The sequence below is a fragment of the Drosophila grimshawi genome, unplaced genomic scaffold (genome assembly GCF_018153295.1).
Source record: "Drosophila grimshawi isolate 15287-2541.00 unplaced genomic scaffold, ASM1815329v1 contig_1377, whole genome shotgun sequence".
Lineage (NCBI taxonomy): Eukaryota > Metazoa > Arthropoda > Insecta > Diptera > Drosophilidae > Drosophila > Drosophila grimshawi.
Window position 1 is genome coordinate 6,955,764 of NW_025062900.1, and position 12,834 is coordinate 6,968,597.

General features: G+C 38.6%; 1 protein-coding gene across 2 annotated transcripts in view; it reads right to left on the minus strand.

Annotated features, from left to right (window-relative positions):
- Window positions 1-5,156, minus strand: part of LOC6562808 (roundabout homolog 2) — a 57,368-nt gene extending 52,212 nt beyond the window's left edge. The window contains exon 1 of one of the 2 annotated variants that reach the window (XM_043214628.1): window positions 4,450-5,156. In XM_043214628.1, the coding sequence (XP_043070563.1) occupies window positions 4,450-4,567 (118 nt within the window). In that variant the 5' untranslated portion in view covers window positions 4,568-5,156. The remainder of the gene's footprint in view (window positions 1-4,449) is intronic. The other variant, XM_001988848.3, reaches the window with a different exon arrangement.
- Window positions 5,157-12,834: the final 7,678 nt, after the last annotated feature.

Here is a 12,834-nt window from a genome sequence, read left to right on the forward strand (position 1 = left end):
TTCCCGTATTTCTATCCTTCCTAGAAGGCAGACATAAAAATATTAATCAGTAATAAAAATAAACTTTGCTAATCTGTAACAAATTAAAATATAATTGTGTGAAGATATCTACTAGTCCCAATTCAGAAGAGTATCAGCGGTTCCAAGAAAGTATTAATCGGCAATAAACATAAACTTTATCAATCTATATCTAATTTAACTATGTTTGTTATAAGAGGTCTACTAGTTCCAATTCTGCAGAGTATCAACGATTCGACTTGGTCTTTTATAGCATTTCATAGTTTTTGTTTTTATTTCATTTGCTTTTTATGCTCATGCTTCAGAGGCACTTTAAACTTATCCAAAGCAGCTGCTTCAGAAAATTTACTAGCCCAATTCATTAGACGTATTTGGACGCTCCTTGTTGTTGCTGTTGTTGTTGTTGTCGTGTCTGCCTGCTGTTCTTGTTGGCCTAGTTTTGTGCATAATGGCTTGAAATATGTTTTCATGTCGCAAACGTCCCGCAAAACAAAGACTCAGCGGGTAATCATGTCAAGCTGCGCCAGGATTAGCGCTACAGGAACACCAATTGCCGTTGATAGGCATTGTCGTTGTGTTATTGTCCTTGTTGTTATTGCTATTGTTGTTGCTGTTGTTTGCGGGGTATGAGTAAAAACGAGAAATCACTTAATTAACTTAATCAAAATATTGCCATTATTTCAGCCGCTGAAAGGCATCAGCATAATTGAGTTCCGAGCCCTGCATATCCTTTGCAGCATGTTTTATTGTTTGTTTACACATATGTGCAGACATACACTCACATACACATGCACACACATACACACACACACACACACTCACATAAAGGAAACGTTAGATAAATAAATACATGTGTCTATCCCTAATGATTTGTTTGTTTAAGGACATGTGTATGTGCATACACATATATACAAATATATTTGTGTGCCTACATGTATTTATGCTATTTGTATTATGACAGGCTTATCCATTTGATACAGAAATTAATTAAAATTTGCGCATTTCTCTAATTTGGCAAAGCCCTCAAGGCAACGGCATGTAACTGGCAGGTTGCCTTTTCATAGAGTTTTCAATTTGGATTAAAGTCATTGCCGCTAAAGTAGAGACTTAATTAAAACGTTTCCAATTCAACAGTATTCAAGAATTCAATAAATCGATTGACTTCAGAGCTGAATTTCAACTATTTCAGCACTTCATGGGATTTGCTATAATTGCCACATTCGAAAGCTAATAATATTTTAATATCATCACAACAGTTGATTACAGGTTTTTCAATCAATCCAAATATTTTGCAAATATGTTAAATTTCACACAAATTAGTACAAGTAATAGTCTGCCAATTTATATCCATTCACGAAGATACAGCACAATTTGTGCAAACTCATTTAACGCTATAATACCTTAAAAAGTACCCCAAAAATGGCAAATTTCGTCTCAATTAACTAGACAACAAAAGCCAAACTGGTACAAAACACTTTTGGGGCATATTACCGAAATAACAACCCAAAAAGATAACAAAGAAATGCCGGAAAAGAGCAAGAGGCAAGCTAGTTGCCTTTATTTGCGGCCCAAAGCCTTTTTGGCCAAGTCTTAAAGATGTAACCATATAAAAATAATTTTAACCCTTTTTTAAGTAATTTAACGCTACGTAGCACAGTCGCACACATACACACGCACACGCACACGCACATAACCCACGTGAACATGTGCAAAGAGGGAGGAAGGAAAATGGGGGCCAGGAGATAGCTGTCTGTGGCACATTGATACGAACGGTTGCTGTGTGAAGGGGGGGCAAAAGCAACATTTCATACCACTTATCAAAGGCAACAATTTAGGTTAAATACTCATTAATATTCCGGTCTGCGAAAGTTTTTGCCAAATAAATTTATGCTCGACGCTGTTGGCCGCAAGGCACAAGACGGCAACCAAAACAACAAATATAAATACCCGAAAAGAGAAACACACACAACCGCATAGAAATTAATTTTGCCTGGGCCAACCGGGCTTATGTGTGTTTGTTTTGCTACTGCTGTAGCCTATATTTTTGGTGTATGCCCCCAAAAGACAACATCGAACTGAAACTGAGTTCAGCATGCAATGAAAATGATAATTGGCCCAATGGCTGCCGCTGCCAAATGAATAATTTATAAATTAAGCACAAGAAAATGCGAACAGGCCAAAAAAAAAAAAAAAACTTTTACCATGGTATACAAATAAAATAATGCAGCACACAAAAGTTTTCAAAAAACAGAAAACCCAACAAAAAAAAGAGTATTTAATTTGTTTTATTTTATGTTACAGCCCTGCGAGTTGCTGCCACTAAAATGCCAATAAATTTGCCAATGCTCGGCCAAACAACAATTTATTGCATACTTCTGAGCGCACGCCTCTGCCTCTGCCTGTGCCTGGGCATGTGTGTGAATCTGCGTGTGTGTTGGCTATGTGTGTGAGTGTCTGCAATTTTTTCTGGGATTTATATATTTACTGCTCCATGGCGGATTTACGTGGCGCTGATAAAAATTTTGACATGCCAAAAAAGCCGAGTAGGAAGCTGCCCTACAAAATGACAGGATATTATTCAATTGAATACGTTTACATGCATGAAACTACAATATAATAAAAGGCACAAGCATAGAATGCCGTTCTCGACTAGCAGCTACCCTGTAAATGCGTATTTTTTGATTACTACTCGTGAGATTCATTTCAAAAATTATAAATGCATAAAATTGGTATCCGTCTGCGTGGTCAAAATAGCATAGCTTCCTCCAATGGAAACTCAGATACTATTTCTGTCAGTTGAAAACCCAAATAAGTAAAATTTGAAACGCACAGCGTATTAATATATTGCAATATTTATAATTTATGCGTTATAATTGCCACAATGTGCGGTAAAACTGTTTTGTTTAATGTTGCTTCGTTTCCGTTTCATTCCATTTTGTACAGTTCGCTTCACTTCATTTGCGAGGGTCATATTTACTTGCTCTTCCTATTGCATTCGGGTAGAGTAGCACACTACAAGAGCTGTATATATATTCATGTTGGGGCTTATTAAATGCGCATATTTTATGCAACAGCCAAAGACGAATATATATATATATATGTATATATATGTATATGAAAGATACGAGCGCTACAAGAAACTCATTCATAATTTGGTTTGCCCTCTGGCTCTAACGCTGACTATGGCTGGTTGCTTGTGTCTTGTTTCTTGGCCGCATTTTGGTTTTTCGTTTTTTTTTTCCTTCTGCCCTTTTTTTTGCCTAATTTGTTTGAGTTGTTAGGCAGCGACTTTGGAGGACTGAGGCAAGGCAAGAAGAAGAAAGCTGAGTGCGGAAATTGTTTTGTGGCTGGCAAAAGTTTTTCGTATGAAATCCAAGCAAATAAGTTTATTTGAGCGCAAGTAAATGAATGTTAAACGAAACTTAACTGTGAGATATTTTCTAAGTAGACGGCAGCTAACCAATACATTAGCTCATAACTGGACCAGCACTTAAATACTTTTCCGCAGACTTGCACAAAATAAGAACTATTTAAGTGGGTTTTAGCTGATTCTTCGCATGCGGATGTTAAGTAATTAGTATTTAGTAAGCATAGAGAAAATTGATTACTTTGATTTAATTTGTTGCAGAACTCTCAACATATTAATTATGCATTCATGTTTCAATTTCGAACACTTTGGAAATTAATTAATTTGCATTCTAAATATGAAATTATTTAATATAGGTGTTTTCTCTTAGGAGTGGTCTTAGCAAAATATATTAAATAAAATATGTTACATTTTACAGTCCGAAAACATCAGAATCAACTTTTATGCTGCCTTCCAAACAAATCTCAATCGGTATGGCAGAATTTTGTAACATTTTTTGCTGTTTGTTGTTTGCAAAACTTGAGAACACATTCGAATGTTAGTACTTGTCGGCAACACCTTTCACCTGTGAATCCAGCATCAATAATAAAGTAAACCTTTTGCATTTGTATTCAAAAGCTTCATTTTGGATTCTGAGCCCGGCACAAAAAAAAACTTGTACCAGAAATCCGACGACGAGTGAAAAAAATAAGCCCGCACACTTTGGAGCTATTCGCTCTGTTACCTAAGCTAAATGCGCCTCATTACTGTGCCACAGACGCCCACACACACACACACACAGATGCATTTATTTGAGTAAACAAGTATAATAAATACTCATATGATGTTGAGCTCTGAGGTATTTTCTATGGCATATTTGCAATTGCAGCCGGCTTGAACACTTGAACAAATGCGAGAAACTGCACTTCAACAGCAGCTACAGCTGCACAAACAGAATGCCCAAGTGAATACATATTCACAAACACCCACACACACTCTGAAAACGAATACGAATATACACACACACGCACACACAGAAAACTTAGACACACAGAAGAGTAGAAGGACTCAAAACATGGACTTACCTTGTGCATAGGTCCACTTCAGCAGGAAAACGATGAATACGAAATGTAAATCCATTTTACAATTTTTTACAGTATTTCGACTTGAGATAAAATGGCTAAAAAAGCGTTGCAAAAGCATTTATTTGCTCGCCACACTCTCGCACACATGCACACACACTCACACACACCCACACAGACGCCAAAGGATCGCAAGGATGTGCTGGCTGCAATGAGGGGTTTCTTCTTATTCTTTTCTGAGTATTCAGTATTCAATTTTTATTGCAAGTTTCAGCTGCAACTTTGGCTTAGCCCAACCGGCTTCAGAAGCATTTCTCACACACACACACACACTCGCACAACAACAGCGGCACACACACATACATAGTGCGCTCGACGGGAGCCTGAAAGCAGGCACTTTGCTTAAATGCTTCCGCTTCCGTTTGCTTTTGCTTTTCCGTTTGCCACCAAAATCTTGCGGCGCATCAGCGTCGCTGCGGTTCCTGCCACCTGATGGCCACTTGAGTTCCGCATGTTTGCAACGCCTCGCAATTAAACAAATTAATAACACACGGTGCAAACTGCGCTTGCAACACGCCCGCGAAACGGCTTTTTATTTGTTGTCTAAATGTTTGTTTATGTTTTTATTTTTTAGTTTTTGTTTTTTTTTTTGTATATATGAACTGTCGCTGCGATTGCAAATGCGACTGTGGCAAGTGGCAATGTGGCAATGCGGAGACGCGTGGCTCGCTTCAAACCGTTAACCGTTGGCGGCAGTAACCAAAACTCAACTGAACGCCAACGAGCCAACAGTTTACGAGTTTACAGCTACGCTGTTTACCCCCCAACAGTAGCAAACAGCCACCCCCCACCACCCCACCGAGAAAGTGGTGAGTTTGCCACATCGTGTTGCACGCTCGTAACTTCGCTTAGGGCACTTCGTGTATTATGAAATTCGGAGTGCGAGCGGAATTCCTGCAGGCACACAAATCAGCTGTTTGATTCCCTGAACCTCTTCATCCCAACTGCTCAAATTCTATAGGAACTCGATTACTCCAATCAAGTCAGTTTTACTGATAAATATTTTAATTTCATATTATATTTTTTACAGTAAAGCATTTGTTTCCTTTTATTAATTAAAGTTATTCATATTTTTCGCTTAATTTACAATTTTAATAATTCCAGCAAAGACAGCCTCTTATCATAGATATTAAGCCACGTTTCCTTTTGTTTATTATCAACTTCGCAGGATAAACAACATTTGTTGCTGAATTCTGCCGGTAAATGTTGAGTCTGCGCATTAATTGCAGAGAGTTTGACACTTTTTCGGAGTTGTGCAAATTCCGCTGCTCCTGGCGCTTACACATTGCGGGGAGAGTTGTTGCTCAGCCACTGAGAGAATGTTGCAAGTGTGGGGAAAGTAACGAGTGGAATTTTTGAAATATGCGCGCAGAAAAACCGTTAAATGCCAACGCACTTTGCTTAAAGCATGTTGTTGAATAAAATTACTCGCTCAGAGTGAAAAATATTGAAGATGTGATTGGTATTTGCTTTTTAACACAATTTACATCATTTATCTGTGATACGAGTTGAAGTCCTATAAAACTTAGTCGTACTTCTTGGCCACTTGGTGCTCTGGTAGTAATTTTAATTTGAGTCTCTAGTATCGCAATTGAATTCATTCGTTTGGTATCATTGGCCCAGTTGATTGCAAACTAATATCATTAATATTATGCCCATCCACAATCGAAATTAGCCCCAGTGGCTTGCGGTTGCGTTTTAAATTCTCCAACCACCCGCAAGCGTCTAATCAGAATTCTTTTGGCCAGCGCCCTCTTGTCTCAGCCTGCAGCTAAGTAAACAACAATTAAAACATTACAAATTGCACGTACAAACATCCTTCAAAGACCTCCATGAACCATGCACCGTGTTGAGGTCTTATTTCTTTTATTTCATTTCGCTTTGCTTTTATTTTTTTTCTTCAATTATTTCCGATTATTGCAGGTAGAAGCTTCAATCCACATTAATTGCTATTTTACCAAGCTGGCAGCAATTGCGACCCCTCAAATCCTGCGACCCTCCCTCAAATGGCTTTAAAGTGCCGGCAAGAAAAATAACAACCTGAGTTCAGGAACAGATTTTCCATTCGTTTTTCTCTTGCTTAGTTAAGTCATGCAATTCCTAACGTAGCTTTTGCTTTCTTTCAACTGGGGGTGCAAAGACGAAGAGATAGAGAAAAATTACTGTACAGACGACCCAGTAAAGCAACTGCTACACAAGAAGTGAATGGGAGAGGAGGGTGAAAATGTGGTTGGATGATAAACTGCAATCGAAGGACGCTGACTGAATGATAAATTACACTTGACAATGGCCAGTGGCAACGTTATGTGTGTACTATATACGCCTGTTTAGATTCCTTCTAACGTATACTCTGTCCAGTGTCCTGTGACCGCAGGACTCGAGCAACTTAGTCAGCGCCTTTGCGCTACTGGCCTGTCATAAGTTTACTTTTAATACAAAAGTTTTTCGCACTCTGTTGAAAAGTGATCACAATGATAATTACACAAGCGTAACAGTAGGTGGCCCAAGATTTATGTGCGCATGTGGTCAGAGAAAGACTCAAGTGTGTGGGTGTGTTGGTGTGTGTGTGCCTGTGTGTGTGTGTGTGTCTGTGTGTGTGTATAGGGTTGGGGTGAAAAGTTGTCGTCGAGTGTCGAGTGTGTTTCTGTCAGCTAAGCTGTCGGTGTTGGGGGAGGGTGGTGGAGGTGGATAATTATGATTGCTGCTGCTGTTGCCGTTCCCATTGCTGTGTGGCAGACTCAAGAGCGCCGAGCCTTAGCCCAGTTTTCACTCATTAAGGATATCCGTGCAGGAAAACAATGCCAAACTCGAAACTTGGCAGCGAGATACAAAAGCCGCGTTAATATTACCGCAGCACAACACACAAGAGGATAACGCACACCGCAGCCCTCAGACAGCTCTTGCGTCTCACCCAAATAATACAAACACCCACACACACACACACCCACACACACACACACACACACATAGCCCGCAATTTGCAACGCCTCCATTTCATGGAGCCTGGCTTTTAATGCATTTAGTGGCTGCGGTTTTTGCGCTCACTGTGTTTGCTCTTTGGCGCGCCAGAACAACAAAGCAATAGCAACAGCAGCAACAGCAGCAGTGGCAGCAGCAGCAGCAGCAGCAGCAGCAGCAGCAGCAGCAGCAGCGCACACACATCAAGAACGACAACAACAACAACAAATACAATACAAATTTATTTTTGCAACCAAAACTCGGCGTGCCTTGCTTCCCATCAAGTCCCTGTGCTCATAGACTTTATGCTCACAGCCAGCGGCACAGAACTTGAGCACTGCACGGAAGTTCCGGATTCGCAGCATCCTACGGCTCCACTCCACCCCTTCCCTACACCCACCCATGAACTTGCACTGCGGGCTATCAAAAGTTGCCAAGGGAAAAGGACTGGAAGCCTGGGAATTGGGAGCTAGGAGACTCCCCTGGTATTCCAAAGCTTTCAGCGGTCTTGGCAAAAGTGTTAATTCGTTTGCTTTGCTTTTCTTTTTATAATATTTATTTTCTTTTTTTTAATAATTTCATTTTATTCATTTGGGGTTTGCTGAATTAAAAGTTGGCATTCAAATGAAGTAGAGTTGGGGCTTAACCAATTATGCAAAACTTGCCAGTTTCTTTGCTAACGAAAATTTAAACTACTCAAATAATTGTGTACTTACATCATTTCAGCAAATACTGCAACAAGTTTTAATGAGATTTACGGAAGACCTAAGGCAGATAATTTTGAAAACTTGCGCTGTTTTCGCGGAGGTAGCCACTGAATTAGCTATTCATTTTAAATAGCCAAATATTATTATCTTTATCAATTTACAAACATTTCTACTGTTTAAATCGTTTGGCTATTAATCTTATTTAAGCTGTATTTTGCAGTTTTATTACAGTATTATTACATTGTATAAATAGACCCACTGATATTAGAAAACTACTCAAAAAGTTCTCCTAACTGAACTACAAATACTTTTCACGCACACACACGCAATGGTTCAAGTCAATGGCAGCAGTAAGGAAAATGAATGCAAATGTTTTCCCAAGCGAGAAAGGAAAAACTCTTGAACTTTGAGTGTGATTGATTGAAACAGAATGTAATTGAATAGCCGCAACTTGAAGAATGAGCAAAAAGTGAAAGTTTTCAGACAGTTACCAGACAGCACATAGCTGTCATTGTGCTAAGATATAAGCAGGAAAATCCAGGAAAATCTGGAAAGCATAAATAGCAATGGAGCAAATGCAAATGTGTATTCAATCTGGCATTAAAAATGCAGCGATGTGAGATCATAAACGCGGCTGAGACAATGCTGCAAATCATAAAACCCAAATTGCCAGACATAAAGAGAGGACAAAGCTGAACGATACAATCTTGTCATAGATTGGGAGGGTTGCGCTAAGAACCACTCAGCCGCTGAGCCACTTAACTGCAACAAATCGTCAACTAAGTGGAAAATATTGCAGGCCACAAATTGCTACAGCCATCTTATCTGGCAAGTTGCAGGTATTAGGGGTGTGGGAGTTGTCGCACATACAGGGTGAGCTGAAACCAATTTCGATGACCTCTTTAAATATTAATACGACGTCTTCTGATTGCACTGGGAATTGTGATTGACTTTTTAGACCTGGAAATCAGCGTACAATATACACACACACACAACCAGACAAACCCTGGTCGAGCTACCCTGAAACACCCACACTAAATGCAGCCACTCGTGGCGTGGAGTAAGCATGGGGGTGGCTGTTGTCTCATGCCTTATACGTGGAGTTGAAACAATTCAACCAGTGTCCCGTCCTCAGGAGAATAAAACAAAAAAAAAACTTTGCACTTGAAAATATCTTTTGCAAAAGTTTGTGAAAGCTGACACAAACTTTTTTCTGTCCTCAACCATTTTTGCAGTTTTTTTTTTTTGCTGTTTCCTTAAACTAAATAAATGCTTTATTGTTATATTTTATTTATGTGACAGCTCGATTTACCAGCATCCAATTAAAACAGCAAAATATCGCGCAAATAAATCAACTAACCGATTGGCCACGATTCTCATGTATTCATTTTGTTTTGTCAATTAAGCCAATAAATTGGTACACAAAAAAAGAAATCAGCACAGCAGAGGGAGGAGGGAAGAGGAAAACAAGAGTTAAGCAATTAAAAGTCAATTTATTGAAATCAATGCGTAATTAGTTGCTAACAAACTGTAAAATTGTCATTAACATGCATCACGTAGTCAGTGATGAATAAAAAAAATTGTTGATTGGATGCTGCCCTGTCTTACTGAATTAAATATATAGTAAAATGTTAGATTCTAATTTAAATTACTACAGAAAAATGGTAAAAAAAAGTATGGGCTGACCGTTTATTTTAATAAATTTTTTAAATTCCCTCGTTATAGTTCAAAGTTAAGATATCAATTTCAAAAAACAATCATTTGAAGTGCTTAACCCTCTATTTAATTAAATATTTATTATGTACCTATCTGGATACCACTATAAATTAATATTTATGCAAATATTTATACAAAGCCTTGTTAGCTTTATTTTTTATTTTTATTTTTTGGTTTCGAATTTTAATACATTCTTTTTTTTGTTTGGGTTGCGAAATGAACATCAACTGGACTAACTACTCGAGTGGCTCTATCCAAAGAACCGTCTGCCATTTGTGGATGGTACTTGAATTAGGGTTTTCTGGCGTCTTTACGCCTGCTCCATCCCTAATTCACATATCCAGAGAGTTTTATGCCCACTTAATAGTTTTGTGTTTGCGTTGCGCCCGGGGCAAGGCAAATGACTAACCAAATTGGGAAGATGCGGCTTTGCCGCTGAGTCTGGTCTGCTTTGCCAAGTGCTTTGTAATTTATGGGGCACAGCGTCAAAAGGCAGACGGCTGGCTACTTGACAGCCGCACACAAATAACCCCTGACAGGCATACACACACTCACACTCACAGTCACAGTCACACATACACACTGTGTGTGACTTTCGGTATGTGTTTAGGTTTAAATTATATTAAACTGCCAACGTGGCATGTGTCCCATTTCAAATAATGCTCGAAAGCTATACGTTCTACTCGCTCACTTAAATGAGCAAATGTTAGTTGGTTTCAAGTTCTGGTTGCGGTTATCTGTCGAAATTGTTTTCATAATGGCACCTCATAGACTACGTGGGTATCACAAAGCATACCCCATCCCTCTAACGCTATATACAAAATGCACATTTATCATGAACTACTCCCCTGTACCGTGTCTCCCCTCATTTGGGGCATTCACATTTAGTGCATTGCGAATGTCAAAAGTTGGAGCTCAGCAAAGTTTCAACACTTTTCCCTCAAATATTAGCCCCCGAACGGTGGTGCGGCGAACCCAGCAGCCCAGCGGGTAGTCTAATTTAAATTGGTTTGTTTTGTCTGTGGGCATTGCGCTTTTTTACAGGTCCCCAACAATTACGACTGCTGACACAAACCCCTGCCTAGTTTATTTATACCCTTACGAAGGGTTGCTTCATTTTTTAACGAAGTTTGTAATGCAATAGAGAAGGACTTTTTGAGCACACACAAGTTTAAACTTAAACTCTACTTCACATTTCTGTTTTATATAAAATCAAAATATAGTATTTTAAAATATAAATATCATAAAACATTTACGCAGTTTATATCTATTTCTTTATTTCTTGATTATGGTTAAAAAAAAAGATTGTTATATTAGGTTGATAGCTAGGATATTTAATCTTCGGTATGCCATTAATAAATTCTCTTGTTTTGCAATGGATTTCGTCTCGCAAAAGTTTTTACTGCTCGGGGGAGTTGCCGGTCACACCGGTATCAAGAGAAGAGGTACGAAGGGATGGGACGGGATGGGGAGAGCCAGTAAATGCTAACGTTTACTACCTACTCGTATATGCAATCGTACATTTCATTTTTTGACTGCGTCGAGTGAAATTAAAATGCTTGTTTTCACTTTATGCAAATTTTCTTTAAAATAAAATGAAAAGCAAGGGGCTAACAGCAAAAAAAAAAAAAAAGTGGAGACAGGCTACACAGGATTCGCTGAATTCGTTGAGTGCCCAAATATAAAAAAGCAGTCGGGCAAATAAAAATGGCGCGTATTTACGTTTGGGAATATGTAAATAAGAGTCCGTTGTATTTATTTCCTTTAGCTTGTGCCATTGCGTCTTTTTTCGACCCCCCCTCCCCATTCCGCATAGTCTTCTTTTTATTTTTTTATTTATTTATTTTTTGTGTGAGTTGTTGGTACTCTCGGGGCTTACAAGCTATTAAAATGTCGCTGCAAGTACTTAACTGCTTGATGTTGTCAATTTAAATTAAAAGCGCTGCCGCAAAAGTTGCACACAGTCATTGCCACATCCCAACAAGACATAAGCTCCTCTCTACTCCCCAATACACAAGCTACAAGCATATGAACCGACTGACAGCTACTCAGCAAGATGCTGTCAATGGCGTGGGGCAAATGGATATTTCATTAGCGAACGTGTGGATTAACAACCAAAAACTTTTGTTTATGTCTGCATTTTGCAGTTCATATGCTAATGGAGGGTTCCATGGGCTCTCGGGATGAGCGCATTGGGAAATTAAAAATTGTTGGCTTAAAATTTCTAATGTCTAGTCGTTAAATAACAAGTGACTTTTAAGTACGGATGCTCAAGAGCTGTGAAAAATGCATAAGACTTATAGAGGGCTCTAAATGTAAAATTGACAACAACAAAAAATTAACAAGGCAATCGTTAAGTGGAAGGGTTAATCAGAGTTATTTTGGGACAGTTAACTGCCAAAAGTTTTGAAAAGGATTAATGGGATATTAAGCAGCTAAACCTTAAGTGAAGTGAGCATTCTATAAATTAAAACATTATTAAACTTTCAAATGAACAAAATAATAAAAAAATCGTTGGCTTTCATAAGCTAAATCAAATTTCCCAGACATACTTTATTTCCAGCTCCTAATGAAAGTAATTTACGATAAAAGTGACTTTTATTTTAAATTAAGTAAACAACGCCGCGAAATAAGCTATTCTAGTTTACTTACATTTAACACCCTACATTTTGCTCATAAAATGCTTACCTCAAAGCCTAATACAACTATATTCTTATGCTGCAATCTACAAAGGAAACACCCGCCCCCTCCAAAGTCCAGCCCAATGTGTGTATATATGTATGTATGTGACTTTACGACTTTACAAAAGGAAAGTTCACAATTTGAGGCTGTCAACAACTGCGCATTGTTTGTGTCCTTTGAGCCTGTGTCTTTCCATTCATTCCATTCTTCGTGTATATGTGGCGTAATAAGCGAGGCAGCTCAAAGCATTTTAGTGTGCACACAC